The sequence below is a fragment of the Aethalodelphis obliquidens genome, unplaced genomic scaffold, assembly GCF_003676395.1.
Source record: "Aethalodelphis obliquidens isolate GAN/ISIS:26980383/991018 unplaced genomic scaffold, ASM367639v1 scaffold45, whole genome shotgun sequence".
Classification (NCBI taxonomy): Eukaryota; Metazoa; Chordata; class Mammalia; order Artiodactyla; family Delphinidae; genus Aethalodelphis; species Aethalodelphis obliquidens.
Genome location: NW_020837989.1, coordinates 11,512,259 through 11,530,443, shown reverse-complemented (window position 1 = coordinate 11,530,443; position 18,185 = coordinate 11,512,259). Strand labels below are relative to the sequence as shown.

At 44.6% G+C, this 18,185-nt stretch overlaps 1 protein-coding gene across 2 annotated transcripts in view; it reads right to left on the bottom strand.

Moving 5' to 3' along the window:
• Positions 1 to 18,185, bottom strand: part of PPP2R2B (protein phosphatase 2 regulatory subunit Bbeta) — a 293,891-nt gene that overhangs the window by 80,571 nt on the left and 195,135 nt on the right. For both annotated transcript variants that reach the window (XM_027081697.1, XM_027081696.1), the window contains exon 5: positions 17,442 to 17,554. In XM_027081697.1, coding sequence (XP_026937498.1) covers positions 17,442 to 17,554 — 113 coding nt within the window. The remainder of the gene's footprint in view (positions 1 to 17,441; positions 17,555 to 18,185) is intronic.

Here is an 18,185-nt window from a genome sequence, read left to right as displayed (position 1 = left end):
AGCCTGGCAGGGGGCAATTTATTGATTGACAAGTAAGAATGTGACAAAAAGAAAGACATAAAGGAGGAAAATTATTTGCTGCAATTCTCACAATGGGAGATGTCCAAGGAGGCAAGAGATGTAAATTTCCCAGGGGAAGAAGATTATGTAGTAAGATGCTTGTCTTCAAGTCCTCAAAAGGCAAAGCACTGATTATTGTTTGTTTGTTTGTTTGTTTTAAAGCATTGGGTTTGATGCTGAACAAGGATCAAATGATACAAGTGGCCCTTGATACTGGCAGGTGTCTGAAGCTGTTCGGAGTACATGAAAGTTAGGACTAAATTTTCCTAAATCTCATAATGATTGAGTCAGAGAAGATCTAGATTTGCTTAGGGAGTGGGCTCAATGGATTTCTGTGGACCCTCCCAGAGAGGGGAGGAGAGTCTAGAATTGGAGGCAAAAGAATAGCTTCTCAACTAGGATACTGCTGGAGTGGGGGCATGCCTTGAAAGACACAGAAAGGGTAAGCAGAGTTCATCCAAACATTACAGATGAAAGTTACATTATCCCTCCTGACAGGGGAAACCACTAGTAGAAACTGAGATAATTAAGGACAGCTAGGGAAAATGGAAACCATACTATGGTACAGCATGCAAACAAATGAAGGTGGAGGACAAAGCTCCCTTCCTATATAAGCAGTATACGCAGCTGTTCAGTTTGGAGTGTTCATTTAACTTCTTGTTAATTTCCAAGTCTTGGAAGGAGTCTGACTCAAGACTCTCCCCAACCATTTATTTTTCCTTCATGAGAACTCTTTCATTTAAAGTGACATTCTATTCTAGATATATTTATAGGCATGCAATTTCTTTTGTCTTGAATTATAGAAAAGGAGACAAACCAGCTCTTGCGTTATGACACCAAATACAGAGAGGCATTTTCATTTTTTAAGGTTGCAGATTTAGGCGAGCTAAGTTTACAGACTGTTTGGAATTTCAATCTCTCAACATATACGACACTTGCAAATGCTTCTGATCATACTTTTTTTTTTCTTCCCCAGAAGGGACCAATGCCAATAAAGCTCATCTGCCTGAGTTACGGCTTTTTCCCTCCGATAATCAGTAAAAATTATGCAAAGGCACAGTGCTGTTATCAAACAGAAATAGAGAGCAATGTAATTCTACCTGATCATTTGGCCTGGCACATTGTTTTTCCAGAATCTATCTCACCACAGATGCTGGCAGAATGCTTTTTATATAAAAAAAAAAAACCAAACCAATTAAGGGGAAAATTTCTGGAAAGTCAATTTTGATATCCAGTGTTGTATTTGAATGTGCAAATGTTAGACAGGTTGGTAACGAGCTTGTGCTGGAAGAGAAAAATAGAATTTTTTTTAATGATCAAGACAAAGGAGAAAATATCAAGAGAACTTCTTTTGGTTGTTTTTATTTAAGGAAAAGTGACCTGCTTGGAATGTTTCTCTTTATTGCTAATGGAAAATAAAGACAGAGAGTCTAACGTCTGACAGTGGATCCTTTGACCTAGGCAGAAAATACTGCATTTCTGATGACTGACGGTTAGAGGCTGAGGCAGAGAAACTAAAGGAAGATTCGCAACCAGAGTCCTGGGTCAACTTTTTTTTTTTTTTTTTGGCGGTACGTGGGCCTCTCACTGTTGTGGCCTCTCCCGTTGCGGAGCACAGGCTCCGGACGCGCAGGCCCAGCGGCCATGGCCCAGCCACTCCGCGGCATCTGGGATTCTCCCGGACCGGGGCACGAACCCGTGTCCCCTGCATCGGCAGGTGGACTCTCAACCACTGCGCCACCAGGGAAGTCCCCTGGGTCAACTTTGAACAACTTTACAGGCAGTTCTTGATGCTACCACCCCTTAGGCCACTCACCTGAGACGTGGCTACAGCTTCTTCCCTACAAAGGAGTTACTACTAAAGCACATAAAGTTTCTTAGCTCAGGGAGAACTTGAAAGTTCACTGGTCCTTCAAAAACAGGTATGGCACTGTGGGAACACACTTACTTCAACTTATCCAGAGAGATTCAAATTGATGATTTATTTTCCAGTATCTCCTAATCTTTGCTTACAGAGTTTCATTAAGAATCTTTAATGGGGGGCTTCCCTAGTGGCACAGTGGTTGAGAATCTGCCTGCCAATGCAGGGGACACGGGTTCGAGCCCTGGTCTGGGAGGATCCCACATGCCACGGAGCAACTAGGCCCGTGCGCCACAGCTACTGAGCCTGCGTGCCTGGAGCCTGTGCTCCGCAACAAGAGAGGCCGCGACAGTGAGAGGCCCGCGCACTGCAATGAAGAGTGGCCCCCGCTCGCCACAACTGGAGAAAGCCCTCGCACGGAAATGAAGACCCAAACAACCAAAAATAAATAAATTAATTAATTAAAAAAAAAGAAAAAAAGAATCTTTAATGGGAATTTCTTTTAGGCCAGAGATGTGTCATTCACTAAAGAGTCTTAAACATTAGGGTTGATATGTCTTAGGCAAATAAACTCTAACCATAGGATCAAGTTAGAAGTCTCTTCCCTCTTACCTATCCTCACAGAACTGTATGCTTCTATCCAAAAGCAGCAGCTCGGGTCTACCAGTTGTCTCTCTGTTCTGAGCCTTCTTGATTTCCAAACTGGAGCTAGTTACCTATTATGGAATGGTCACTACTAAAAGCTGTACACTGTGTTAATATTGTTTTTCTGATAACAAGTCCTATGATATAGGTACTTGATTGATGATAAAACTGATACTTGGAGAGCTTAAGTAAAAACCCCAAAGCCATACAAAGACAGAGCTGGGATTTGAATCCAGAGCTGTTCCTTTAAAGTCTGTTAACCGCTACACTAGACTCTTTCCCAGAATGGTTCCCACTGTGGGCTTTCCTCCCCTACCAGAGGTTAAGTGGAAAGAAGTTGGCCTCACGTTTCTCCTGGCAATGAGGATATTTTGCTCACACCTTCAGGACAAACAGGCAATTATTTTGTTTTACTGTATCCATATGACTTGTTCCTTCAGCTCCCATATCTCTTTGTGTACTGTCTTGACTCATTTTGGGTTTGTTCACATAAAATATACTGCATTTCTCTTCTAGGTCCCAGGGAATTTTAACTGTCAGCCAACACATTTCAGGTTATGTTGTAATTTTGAAGATATGCTTCTCTTTAAAATACGCAAAGGGTGGAAAAGAAGAAAGGCTCCTCCATTATTGGCAGCAGGAATATCTGGGCTGGACAAATACCTGGCCCCCTTTTCACACAACTGCCACTGACCAAAGTCCCTTTCAAAAGCCCTGGGAACCGGATTTAACTCTGTCTATCCTGGAGAATGAAGCAGCTCCCCCACAGTTTTGCTCACTCTGTCTAGAGTAGCCCAGATGAAACACAAAAGAGTGTTTCTTGAGGTCTGTGGTAGAAGTCAGTAGTTTGAGTTTACTCTGTGCTGGGGCTTCTCCACCTGGAATCTTCCAGGCTCTCATGTTTTGCTAGCTACTTGGTATTTTATGGACATGAAATGCAGTGAGGATTTGGGCACTGCCCAATCGATTTCAACTTTTAAATCTATATTGAACATCTTCTGACTTCCTGTCCTTCATTCATTTTTCAGTTTTATGCTCTTTTTTTCTCCCCCCAAGAAATACACTGATATCCTGGATGATAAGAGAGCAGGTTAGCCACTGTTGGCCCCTAACTCTCAGAGATTTCTGCCCAGTGAATGCGAGAAAGGAAAATGGCAACAATAGCAATGATGATTATGGTGATTACACAATCGGGAAATCTAGGAACACACAGAGAACAAGCACAGTACCAAACTCGCTCCCCTTTAGAGTCTGGGAAACCTTTGGTGGCTGCTATTGCTAGATTAGCAATAGAAGCCTTAGGAAATGCCAGGGAAACAACTCGCCCCTTCCTAGAGCCAGTGGGCATTTGTCTCTGTCGTTCCTCTGGGCATGGGGCCCTGTTCTCTGTGCATGGATAGCAGAGCAAATCCTGTTAAGGTGCCAAGCGAGAGCTCTTTGATATGGTTCTGCACTGCTACACAACCTCAGTCCTTGCTTTCTCTCTCTCTGGCCCAATTCTTGCATGGAAAATTGAGGTAATGATTTATATGCCGTTAGTAGTTCTGACAGGTACACTCGATCTTGGCTTCCTCCAGCCCCAGGACTAATCGGAAGCTTATCTTTTCCTTTGTGTAACAGAGAGCTGTCAGGTTCTATGACCCTCCAAACAATTCAATCACTCATGGGAGGATTCACCTTGGAGGGAGGACACCTTGATACTGGAGGAGCTCCATGGAGGCCATGCCCTGACATGTATCAAAACAGTGGCAGTCAAGGCTAGAGGGCAACATGGCCACACTGCCCAAATGCCACTGGCTTCTGGAATGTAAGCTTGTCGTGCCCACCAGGCGTTTTCTATGCTGTGCTGGCAGCTTTTCTGCCTTGGTGCATATCCTGTCTTGGGTGCAGAACATTGAGCTGTTGAGCAAAGAAGAGCTGTTTCAAACAATGACCAGAGCAGAGAAGAAAGGGTTTGCATTGCTCTTGGGAGAAAGAGCAAACTCCCTAGCAAGGTCTGTGATGGCCGTAACCTGGCTGCCTTGTCACCTGCATCTTGCTGGTACTACACATCCCTTGGGATCAGCATTCCAGCCACTTTGGCCTTCGTTCCATCGCCTGTTCTCTGGTGCAACTTCCCAACCTCAGGGTCTTTGTCCACGGCATTGCCTCTGCCTGGAAGGTGCCTCCCTCTCCTCTCCTTACCTACCTCCTGCTTCAGCTCTATTATTAACTGCTCAAGAAATTATTCTCTGTGCTTCCTGAATGGAGCAATTCCTCCATCATCTGCTCTCCTAGGCACCTCTGAAGCCCCCATCCCAGGGTCAGTTTTACATCAGGGGCATTTGATTCATGCCCTTCCCACCAAAAGAGACTGAGGGCATGAGGTCATGGGCAGGGACCGTGCCATTCATGTTCACTGCTGTAATTCTAGGGCCTATCACCATGCCTGGCTTACAGTAGGTACTCAATAAATACCTATGGAATTAGTGAAAAAATGAAAAAGCAAGAGACCTAGGCGGCACCTATGTTCTTCATGGATTTGGCCATCAAGTAGGGAAAGGCACATTTAATCAGGACTGGTGTGACAGCCATCTGAGAGTTCATGTGCAGAGATGACTTGATTATGGGAGGGAATGATGGTGACCAAGTGTGGCTTTGTTTTGTCACTTCTGTCTCAGGATCTAACCTGACAACTCCTGAACGCCTGCTTTCTTGTCTGCATTGATAGTCTCATATATCCCCTCCTTAGGATGCTTTTCCCAGTTGCTCTTTGAATTTGGAAAGCAAATTATTATTTTTTTTAAATCAAGCTTTCAGAAGTTTCTAAACATCTGCGTGTTTGGAATTGAAAGGGCAGGATAACTGGATGAAGTTTTCACCTTGTGGCTGGATGTTCTGGCATTAAACAGACAATGTCCTCATTTAACTCAAAGTTGCAGAATTCTCAACTCCTGAATATAATTAGAGGAAGTGGGATCTCAGGGCAGAATAGAAAATGTTGAGAAGGGGTTGAGGCAGTGTTTAAATACATAACAGGACTGACCGTGATGTCAGGCATGGGGACACGAGGTTGGTGCTGTTACTATTTTCAAATAAAAGCTTGTAGCCAGCTAATTCCTCACTGAATTATAAGACCCATGTGAGGACAGGGACCACACATGACTCTATATGTGGAAGCTTTTTTTAATAGATGCATATTAGATAGATGATAGCTTACACAGAAGGAAACATTTATGAACAGTGATGGTTTTTAGATTGGCTAAAGGGTCATTTCTGTTTCAAGAAGTCTCTGACAATAGGATAAAGCCCACATTGGCCCACATGGGTGAGAACCATTGCTATTGGGAGTCCAGATAACATGGTGGTTAAGAGTGGGGGTCTTCAGTCAGACAGTCAGGGGTGAACTCTGGTTCTGCTACTTGCTAGCGAACAACCTTGCACTAGTTGCTTCCTCCATATGGAGCTCAGTTTCCTTATCTGGGAAATGACGATAATAGTTTTCAGCTGATAGGGTTAAGGTGAAGATTAAATGAGGAAGCATGCAAAGTGCCTGGAATAGTGTCAGGCACTAGAAAGTTCTCGGTTAATGTTAATGAACTTGTATGTCAAGAGGGAGGCTCTGTTAAGGCTCTTTCTCCATCATGGGATTCTGAGACTGGACGGCAGGAAAATGGGGGTGGAAACGCTGCCAGGCTAACCCCTGTTCCCTGACCCAATTCCTTCAGTCAGCATCTCCCAAAGTGAGGTCTATCGCTGTATTACTCAAAATAATGGATCCCTGAACTGTTTGCTAATGGTCCGTGACAAGATAAGGAGCTCAAGCCAGAATCAGTGCACTGCTTCATCCATCGAGAAAGTCTTGCTATGGAAAATAAAAGTGTCAGCTGAGGGCTTCCCTAGTGGCGCAGTGGTTGAGAGTCCGCCTGCCGATGCAGGGGACACGGGTTCGCGCCCCGGTCCGGGAAGATCCCACATCCCGTGAGCCATGGTCGCTGAGCCTGCGCGTCCGGAGCCTGTGCTCCGCAACAGGAGAGGCCGCAGCAGTGAGAGGCCCGCGTACCGCAAAAAAAAAAAAAAAAATGTCAGCTGAACTATACAGTGGATTAGTGATGTGAACGATTCATATTCTGGTACAAGCTCTTTATCTTGTTGTGGACCGACACTGGGCCAAGGACAACGTTTTGAGTAAAATGTTAAAAAGAACAGTAATCCCATAAATTGGGAAAAGTGTTTTTCACGGTCAGTTAGGCTTGGTGGAAAATAATGCATGCACTATATTTTTCTTAGACTTTGATATTGTATATTAGTATATTACAGGTCTTGAGAAACCCCAAAGTAAATAAATTTGTTTAAATGTATTTAAGCTAGGATTTACCATATTTTCTTGAGCAAGAAACGTTTGTGAGCATGTATGTGTGTGTGTTTTTACAACCGCTTTTAACAATTTTTCTGGTAAAGAACACGAGCTCAACTGATCATCTGATGAAAACAACGAATTCCAAGAGTGTGATCCACTCTCCTCCATTCAACTACGTACAAATCTAGGACCTTTCTGGTAGAAATTCATTTCCTACTGGCTCAATCATTCTAAGGAAACCAGAGAATTAAATCTTTTTCCAGTTGATAACAATCTCCTTTAACATAAAACTACCCTTATAAAATATTTTCGTCCAACCAGTTTCTTATACTTATGCACCAAAGAAAAGAAAGTATCTTCCTATATACACTAACCTCTAGGGAAATACTTAAAACTTTTCCTCTGGTAAGGACGGGTATTTAAAATCAGTGCACCAGTGGAAGTCTGGTTAGCAATGTACTAAGATCAAAGTGATCTTGTTTTCTATTGAACTTGACTCCAAATCCATTTTGTGTTAATGATTTTCTAGAAAACTCTTATGTATAATGAGCAGAGGCCTTAGAATTCCTCTTGTGATTTCAAATGAGTTCTTTGCATAACTTGGTAGCAAAAGGGACCTAGGCTCATATTTTTGATCTCTATTTAAATAAGTCCAATTGAAAAACAAATACTATAAATCAGCTCTAGGCTATGTTAACATTCTAAGGTTTCCTGAACAAGGAGCTTCTTGGTACTTTGTGCCGCGTGCACGCCTGCACACGCATACACATGCATGTGTAGTTTCAGGGGCTGGACCTCACACCTCTTACTCAAGCAAAAGTGAGCTCACATTGGAGAGCCAGGACCTGGTCTGGGGACAATGTCTTTCCCATGACACTCATAATTCAGATAATTCCATCTGAAAGATTCAGAAAATAGAGATACGTTTCTTCCTCGAATCATCCAATTATGCCCTGGATTTTCCATTTACTTTAAAAGTATACAGAGAGCCCTTTAAAGGAAAAGACGGAGAAAATCATTCTAATAACTTCTGAGAAAAATCCGTCTGGGTCAGTGTGAATTAGGTTTGACCCAATGACAAGATCCTTGCTTGCAAAGCCTGGAAAAGGTTGGCAACCTGCCCCGGCCTGACCAACCGACCCACATCTCCAAAATTCAGACCATTTAATGACCAAAGTTCGGAAGAGAGAATGGGTCATAGTCTAGAATACTGTGCCTCCTGACCAGGGATTCTCAAGATAAACTGCACCAGAGACCATGGAAACATCGAGATTTTCTTCTCTAACATGATCCTTTTCTTCTTCTGGTACTAGTGGACTTCTCAGCTTCCCACTGTCATTGAGTGTACCTGTGGGGAGTGTCATTTACTAGTTCCTGTCACATTCGAGAAGCCATGGCTGCCTTCCAAAGGAGTTGGGAGCAAGAGACAAAGAGAACTTGATCTTGAGCCAGGTATAGGATTCTGCTTATATTTACATTTATCTTGGATCTAATTACTACATGGTAAATGCAGCGCAACGAAGGTAGCTTTGAGATGAAAGAAAATATCTTCTTGTCAGTGAAAATGTTCTGAATCCAAGGCAGCTTTGGAGGGCCAGGGCAAACACACATTCAAAATAAAGCAGGGGCTTCCCTGGTGGCGCAGTGGTTGAGAATCTGCCTGCCAATGCAGGGGACACGGGTTCGAGCCCTGGTCTGGGAAGATCCCACATGCCGCGGAGCAACTAGGCCCGTGAGCCACAACTACTGAGCCTGCGCGTCTGGAGCCTGTGCTCCACAACAAGAGAGGCTGCGATAGTGAGAGGCCCGCGCACCGCAATGAAGAGTGGCCCCCAGCTTGCCGCAACTAGAGAAAGCCCTCGCACAGAAACGAAGACCCAACACAACCAAAAATAAATAAATAAATAAGTAAATAAGCAAGTTAAAAAATAAATAAATAAATAAAGCAGAATGGATTGCTGGATTCACTATCATCAAAACATAATGCTGCTTTGAACTTTTTCCATATATTCATCAGACTTTCCTGAAACTCCTGGTTGTCCAGGTGAAAGACAAGATGGGAAGGAAGAGGAGAAAGGTAATAACATATAGCGAGCATCTGGCAATCGTAAGGCATCACACCAGTACTGTCAACACGTTACTCTATTTTATTAGCATGACCTCTGTGGGAAGAATGTAGGATGAGTTCCATTTTTCAGATGATGGCTGAGATGTGGTCAGAGCCCTAGCCCTTTAAAAATGTGACTCAGCCCCTTAGTAGCTGCAGCCCTTGGGTAAGTAACTTCAGCTTTCTGAATCAAATGTCCACATCTGTCAAATGTCTCAAACCCAGCTGATCTTCAGAACTACCTGGGATGCGGCTGAGAACTATGGGTAGATCTCTTGGCCCTGTGCCTGGACATTCTGAATCAGTCAGCTGGGGATGATTTAAGACATTTCTAGACTCTGATGATCATCCAGATTTGGTAAACCATGATCTAATTCCACGCATCCTTTCTGCTCCACTTCCCCCCCCCCGCCCCCGCAAACAAAACGGAAACCCCACCTGGGCCCAAGGTTCCGGCAGCATCTACCATCTCCTTCATGGTTTCTTCTCTAGTCCCTGCTTACTCATATTTTAGTTTATACCAAATATTCAGATGAATATATCAGGCATTCTATTTAGTCCAAGAGGTAGGATAGTAGTATGGATTTTAGAATCATAAAGACATGAATTCAGGGACTTCCTGGGTGGTCCAGTGGTTAAGTCGCCATGCTTCCACTGCAGTGGGCACGGGTTCGATCCCTGATCAGGCAACTAAGATCTCACGTGCCGTGCGGCATGGCCAAAAAATAGAAGAAAAAAAAAAAATAAAGCCATGAATTCAAGTCCAAGTACTACCACTTACTAGCGTCTGACCTCAGGCGGGCTGTTTAACCTCTCTGGCTTTGGTTCTCGCATCTCTGAAATGAGGTTTATTTTATTACCTTCATTATAGGTTTATCTTGAAGAATAAATGAGCCAACATATGGAGCATCCCTGGAACAGAGCAATTGCTAATCCACGTCCACTGCTCTTATTATTATTTCAGTTAGTTCCTTTGCGTCACATTGAACCCAACTAATGTCTCACTGAATATTAGCCTAAGAACAGGGACATCCACAAGTGTCACCCCTAAAAGGCAAAACATGTCAACACACTGAGGCTTGGTGGTGAGGGTAGTGCCCGGGGTTCCTGTGGAGTGCTTTCTGATCCCATACATGAAACCCCATGACACAGACTGATAGAATCAGATAATGATGGCCATCAATAACGATAACAGAAATTATTATTTATTTTCACAAACACAGAGTCCGTGCGTCCTGCTGAGTTACACACATCACATGCCAGCATTCACTTGTGCGGTAGTCAATCAATGGGGGATTGCAATATCCCCTCGCTGAGACAGGAGGGGGAAGGGATGGAGTGGAGGTTGAGAAATTACCCACACCAGAGTGACACATTCACAAAGTTAATCTAATCCAGGGGCCGTCCGGGTGCCACTGCGAGCATGTGAATATGGAGTAGCCTTGATTGATTTTGCATTGCAGTAGCTAAACACTTCATTTTTATTTGCAACAAATATAAGGAAAGGAAAGTTGAAGCTGTAAAAGCATTGGCTATGAAGCCCCTAGAGCATCAATACATCATAAAATGAAGTCTAGAAAAATTAAAAATGGGTACGGGAAGACTGTATCTGTGTCCTAAGAGGCCTCCGTTGTCGAGCAGAAGCCCAAAATGAAAACCTAAGGCAGTGATGGCCGAGCCTGACTCGACCAGTAATTTACCCTGTTACTGGCCTGGGATTACCCATCCTCCTGGAGTGAGCCTTATCACACGGTCACCACGGAGGCAGCAAAAAACACAAAGGCTGTGTCTAGACCGAACACATTTCATTCTCGGTTCTGCCTCTCAGAGCCTCAGTTTCCTCTTTTCTTAATGGGGATAATCACATCCAGATCACCAGAAATAGGGAAAAGCAATTCATGTCCTACTGGCCCCCCAAGATCCTTGGGAGCGTTAAATAAGACCCCCCCCCCCCCCCCCCCCGGCATGAAAGGCCATCTATCCCTCAAGATGCATGTTGAAAATTCCTTCCTGGTCCTATAGCTCTCTCTTTCTGTTCTCCCTCTGACGTGCTATGACAATCTTCTGTGCTTTTCTCAGGACACTTACCCGATCCGGTGTTTCTCAAAGTTTGGCCCAGGGATCACCTGTGTCAGAATCACCCGGGGATTTTCTAAGGGGGATCTGGTCAGTGATGTTATTGGGTACAACTCAGACCTTCTAAACCAGAATCCCTAGTGATGAGGCCAGTGCCTGTGTTCTAAAATGCATCCCAGGAGACTGTGAGGGCACTGTGGTTTGAGAACCACTGCTTGAATTAATTTCATGTTGCAGCGACTTGCAACATTCCCCTCCCGGCCCCTGGAGGACACAGAGCATGTTTCACTCATCTTGGTAAGACCCGCTCTGTAGTATGTACTTCGCACGTTGCCTGGTGCATAGAAGGCACTCAATAAGTAGGATAAAAAATACATTGAAAAGTTCTACGTGTCAGATGCTATTATCCTCATTGTCTAGATCAAGGACCATGCAATAAATAGTCCTGGATGATGGTGAAGGGCAGGAGCTGTGGGGTCAGATAGACCTGGGTTCCGTTCTTGGCTTTGCCACTTACTATCTGTGAGGTCTTAAGCCAGTGCTTACCTCCCCGATCCTCTGTTTACACACCTATAAAATGGGCATGATGCATAAGCCATAGGACTGTGATGAAGAACCAACTATAAAATATACAGAAAACTGCTCAGTGTGGAGTCTGTCCCTAGGAAGGGCTGAATCAATGTAGTTGCTTTTATTGGTAAACTTAAACCAGTGGTCTGTTTAATCAGTTCTCTAGAAAACAGATCAGGCAGTTAAACTAGTTGTTTCACAAAAACGATCATTTTGGGGAAAAAAGTGTGTTTAGCCAAGCTGTCTAATCCCATGACCTGCTGGCAATAATCCTCAAGAAGTTCCCTTCAGAATTTGGAGCTGGTGAACGCTCATGTCGATTTGCCATGGTGTCTCAGACTGTGGCTAGGAGGGTGTCTAAACTGCCATCAGTGGGATGTGTAAACATCAGGGTCATTCTAGGTGGAAAAACCACAGGAAAGTCACAAGAATGTGTGTGTCCTGAGCTGAGAGAAAGACAGAAGCAGTCACCAGCAGAAGGCATGTGTGTAAAAACATGATATAATTGAATCTTTTCTCTAAAATACAGTGCATCCATTGTGTGCTCAACCTGTGGCAGAAAAGCCTTTGCAGCCCTCACCCTCGCCCTCCACTCCGCCCAAAATCTAGCTCCTACACTAAGAAAGCTTTGCCGAAGAATTCCGAGAGACACTGATAATGAAATTCCCCTGCTCTGCAATCATGAATGAGTATTTTCTTAGGATGTAGCTGTAGGGAATCATGAAGAAAAGCGTCAGATTTGGGGTCAGATGGATCAGGTTTGAATCCCAGCCCCACCACTTTCTAGCCATGAGATCTTGGAGCAAACAACCACATGTCTACTCTGAAACTCAGTTTCCACTTCTATGTAATCTATTCATTTGACAAACATACCCTGAATACCTACCATGTGCCGGAGCTACAGGAGAGGAGACGCGTGGTTCCTGCTTTCACGGAGCTTACATTTCAGGGGAGGGGGAGGGGAGGCCGACAGTGGACTAATGATACATCTGGCCAGGAGGAAAGTTAAGAATAAAGTGGCAGGGTAAGGACACCGAGAGTGAACGGGAAGATGTGAGTGTGCTACTTCCCCTACAGGATTCTAGGAGAGCTTCTCTGAGAAGGTGGCACGTAAGCAGAGACTTAAATGAAAGGAGGGAGGGAGGCTGGCTTTGCATGATCCAGAGAGGATAACAGAACCCGAGAGAGTTACTGTTAGGACAGAATGATATAAGGGTATACAATCCAGCACCTGGCATATAGGAAGCACTCACAAATGTGGCTATTATTATTATTAATATTAATATTAGCTGTAAGGAATATCCATTAGAAAACCTGAGTTCATTACATCCCCTTCATTTTGGGGAGTTATGGTGTCACAGGTTGGGAGCTCACACCTTCCAGACAGACTCTGTGTAACTCTTTTGTAACTGGTTCAAAAGCACATTTCCACCTGGCCTAGGTTCCCAGGGCGCTGGCAGCCAATCCTAACGAGGGAAATAGTAACTCCAGGCTCATTCTGCACAGATAAGTACGCTAGGTATGATTTCTCACCACCCATCTCCCCTCCCGGGCTGATTAAGTTACACGAACCATGAGTTTCCGTTGCCAAGAAAGGGCTCTGAGGTCTTCTTAGCTGTGGGTATTGGGAGGTTGGAAAGAAGGGCATGGAGAATCTTGCTGAGTGGAAGTACATAAGACCTCAAGGTGAGGTCAGAGGTCAGAGGTCTGGAAACTCCGTGTGTGAATGTGTTGGTGAGAGAGAAAAAGGGAGGGAGGGGGAGGGAGGGAGAGAGAGACACATGCATACACCCTGACCTAGAATAATAATGGCACTAATTATTAAGAAAAGCATTTAAAATGCCCAATGTATGTGTCCAAGTTGAAGAGCCACAGCTCTTGATTTTCAATCCCAGCTCTGGAAAAAGCAGTTGACAAACACTGGGCAAGTCATTTTCCCTCTCTGAGGCAGCATCAGGTTGAAGGGCTCAGGGTCCCATAGATCAAGGTTTGATGCTTAGCACGATCTTGGGCATCTCACTGAAACTCTGTGAAGCGCATCTGTTCAATGGGTATTTAACAGTGAACTGTACCTCATGAAGTAGCCAATGCAGATACAGTGTGCAGCATGGTGCATGGCATATAGTAAATGCACAGTAAATACTAGATCCCAGCATCTTCACCTGCCTTCCTACTTGGCTGGTCTGAAGATGAATCAGGGAATTAAGTAAGTAAACACTTTGTGATAAAAATGGTATTTTACAGGGCTTCCCTGGTGGCGCAGTGGTTGAGAGTCCGCCTGCCGATGCAGGGGATGCGGGTTTGTGCCCCGGTCCGGGAAGATCCCACATGCCGCGGAGCGGCTAGGCCCGTGAGCCATAGCTGCTGAACCTGCGCGTCCGGAGCCTGTGCTCCGCAACGGGAGAGGCCACAACAGTGAGAGGCCCGTGTACCGCAAAAAAAAAAAAAAAAGATATTTTACAGCTTATAAGGTGTTATTGTTAAACTATCATCACGATTATTGCTTTGAATGTTATAATATTAAGCAGGAGATGTAGTGTCCATAGAAGTGCTTCTCAAAGTCTCTCTGGGTAATGAGTGATTGGATTTGAAAGGCTATCTTGCATGAAAAAAGGAAAAAAAACAACCACATTCGTACTTTGAAAAGCTGAACCTCCCAGCACTGAAACAGAACAGGTTCATTACTCAGTGAGGATTAATTAGCTGTTGGGTATTATTAAACATTCTCACTTTCAAGATCCACGTAGAACTGGAACCTATGAAGTGTACGAGAGGTACAGGGAAGTACCTGTACCTAGTACCTAGGTACTAGTACAGGGAAGTACCTAGTACAGGGAAGGAAACTAGGTACTAGTACAGGGAAGTACCTAGTACAGGGAAGGAAAAAAAAAGCCACAATTGCTGGCGATGCAAATGTCAAGAGCAGAGCATGTTAGTAAATTATGGTCTGATTAATATCACATCAGCTCATTCTCTGTTTGGAGTCATTGTTCTGAAACTGGTTTTCAGGGTTGCCTGGTTCTTCTTCTACCACCGGGATCAAAAAGAAAGCAGGCTGGCCTTTTCAGTGTTTGCACTGAAAGAACCCTGGAGTGTGGATGTTTACACTGAAATGAGGATACTTGAAAGCCTAGGAAGGTAGACGAGATGAAATCAGATACGAGTTTTACAATATGATAGCAAATGTGTCTCATGAGCTGGTACAATAACTTGAAATGACTGAAAAGTAACAGAGGCTCATAAAAACCAGAGCGTGGAGGAGCCTTAGAGATGATAAGAGTCCAGGGATAACAGATCCCTTTGTCTCAACCACCAGGGGCTCAGGATAAAAATGCAGATCCCTCTGGACCACCCAACTTGCTGAAGAGAATGACTGAGGCTGCATCCTGGGAATCTGCATTTGTAACTGGCACCCATGGTTGCAGAACCACTGACTTTGTCCGGTCCTCTGCTCAGTTGCTTTGAAACTAAGCACGGAGAGAAGAAATGAGATTCACTGGCCCAGGGTCACAGATGGTTAATAAGGACGCAAGAACCAGAACTGGGGTTTTCTAAGTCCCAGCCACTCCTCAGGGCCTCCTTCCATGTTTGACATGTACAAGTCCACTTCATAACATCACTGTGTCACTTTGGGGACAACCTCTGTTCTAATGGAGCTTACATAGAGTCCTTCTCTCTTCTTCATCATGGGAATGACATCCTCCCGGGGGCTAAATACAAGTATACAAAATCCCACTGGATGCATGGACAACTGGAATTCATAGTGGGGACTAGAGATGGCATCTGAGAAATTCCATCCACATAGCAAACAAGAGCAAGGTAACATCTGGGCAGAAGTTCACGTTATAAACTCCCCAGTGGTGCCTAAGCCATCTGTTTTCTCCATACGATTGCAAAGTCCGGAGGGGTGAGAGACTATCTTGTTCCTTTTGTATCACCAGTACTGTGCTTGCCACTTGGTAGACATCAGTGAATAGCTTGAGGAGTGAATACAAGAGTATAAAAAGTGTATGAAGAGAAAAATGGGAATTTTCTCAAACACATAGGCCTACTATCGCTAGGGGGGAATAACAGTCATGAAAATGATGATGATGAGAGTAAGACTAGAAACCATCAGCAGGAACTAATATCACTGAGTGCTTTCTCTGAGTGAGACACTACACAGGCTAAGCTCTCTATCACACACAATACTGTACTGAATTCTCACAACAATCCCAGGAAGTAGCGACCATCCCTCATCCCTGTTGGGCAGATGTGACATGGGAGGCACAAGGACTTTAAGTAATGTGTCCAAGGCCACCATCCAGAAAGGAATGGAGCCAGAATTCTAACCCAGGACAGAGTGACTCAATGTTCATACCCTTCACTGTTCTGTCCTCCAGTCTCAAAACCTCTGAGCATTTAGAGCATCGACCCAGTCTGATAAGGTAAACTTGTACGGTTGTTCTCCAGGTTGAAGGCATAGGCGGACGAGAGGAAACAGAGCAGCCAATGCTCGTTGGCCCAGAAGAAGCTCAGTAGAAGACCAGGTACCCACTACTACTGGGTACACACACGAGAGCCTACCATTATGGGCCGCAAAGAGTCTGTGCCCAAAAAGCATCTGCTGAATAAACAGATGAACAAATGAATGAATGAATGAACAAACCACCAAGCCAGCTAATCAGGCACACGATGATCATTCAATTCCCACATTTGCCTCTAAACACAGGACGACAACCTCTTTTCCCCACAGGTATTGATACTGCAGTGTCTCTTCGCAGTTTTTGGTTTTCAGTAGAGCTGCTGGCATCTGAAAGCACATATTTTACCCAGTTCTGGAAGTGGCTAGGGGCCAGGGCTGGTCCCAACATGTGCCTGGCTTTACCGTTCACAATGAACACTCCAAAACTAAACTCATCACCCAGTCCCAGATCATTTTCATCTCTATCTAGAGAGCCTTCCTTTAAAAGTCCGCTTCTGGAAATCCATTTCTAACACCATTTCCCTAACAGACATATCCCAATCTCCCAGAACCGAATATAATTTCTCCCTCCTTCGATCAAACTGCAACTCTCTGACTCTCACTGCATTTATCTTACTCTAGTTACTGTCATAAACATTTGCATATTAGTCCTACCCATCCTCTTTCCTTACCAGACTGTGCTTTTCTGGACAGCAGGAAGGAAGCTACCAAGACTAATAGTAGAGATCACTTCTTGAGTACCAGCCATGGAATAAGGGCTTTTCATCCTCACTGCATTTTAGCCTCAGAAACCCACACACAGTAAGGTACTAGGTTCACTGTTTTGCAGATGGAGAAACTAAAAATAACTTGCACGACAGAAGTTCAAAAAAGGGAGTGAGTTTGTGATAGTCTGGTAAGTGGCAGAATTTGAACCCAGGCCTGTTTGATTCAGAAGTTCATGTTCCGAATCACAAGACTCCAACTTCCTATCTGGGGAGTTCCATGCCTGTACCTTGAAGGTGCTCAAGACATGTTAGGTGATGCAAACAGACAGAGGCTAAGAACATAGTAATGCATGGCAGTGACCCTGCAGGTAAGTCCTCAGGGGCAAAAGGAAACGTGGATTTATAGTCATCAGAGGTTGGTGCCTGTCCTGTTCCTTCACCTACCACCAGAGACTCACGTAGGCGGGGCCTCTGCTTGACCTCCCTCCCTCACACCTGAGAGGGGCAACCTATAGCAGCAGTCAGCACGCAGCCAAACTTCCCCTCCACTTCCCCTGACCTTGGTTGCCAAGGAAACTGAAAGAAGGTGGAAAACCAGCCATTGGGCTCACCCGCAAGGTGGTGATGGTGGCAGGATCCCGCAGCCGGCCCTCCTCATCTTTCAGGTTGTAGCCTTCCGGCCTCTTATCACGCTCGCTGACTTTCCACAGCTTCACAGTTTTATCTGCGGAGGGCAACCAGAGGAAATCAAAATGACGGTGAGAGGAAACTGGTAAAGGAGTCTTTTTTTTTTTTTTTTTGCGGGACCCAGTTGGGGGCGGTTGCAGGGAGAGGTGATGGTCACGATGGAAGGGACTGCTAGGGAAACTGGCTCATGTCAAGGGCTTCAGTGCATAAATCTCAAGGCCTCTGAAGGCAGAGCTCATGTTTCAAAATGAAAACATTTATTGTGCTGAGACAAACGGTTTCCCTGACAATGGGCTGTTAAATCTATAGCTTACATTTAAATTGTATCGTTCAATAATATATCCTGAACACTGAATAAGAGTAGTCGCAACATACGTAGAATTAACGATGTAACCATGTTAGCGCTTTCCATGGAGAATTTACTTAATATTCACAATAACCCTGAGATGTAGGTCCAATTATTATCCTCATTTCAGCATCCCACCTCACTAAACGCTGTCCCTAGCATGACCTGAAAGGCCCTCCGTGACCTGCACCCCTACGTCCTCACACTTTATGATCTCACTGTCTACCCCACTCCCTGCCACTTCCTGTGCTCCTGCCACCCGGTTTCCTTACAGCTCCTTGTATAGGTTAATCCCACTCCAGCCTCAGGGCTTTTGCACTAG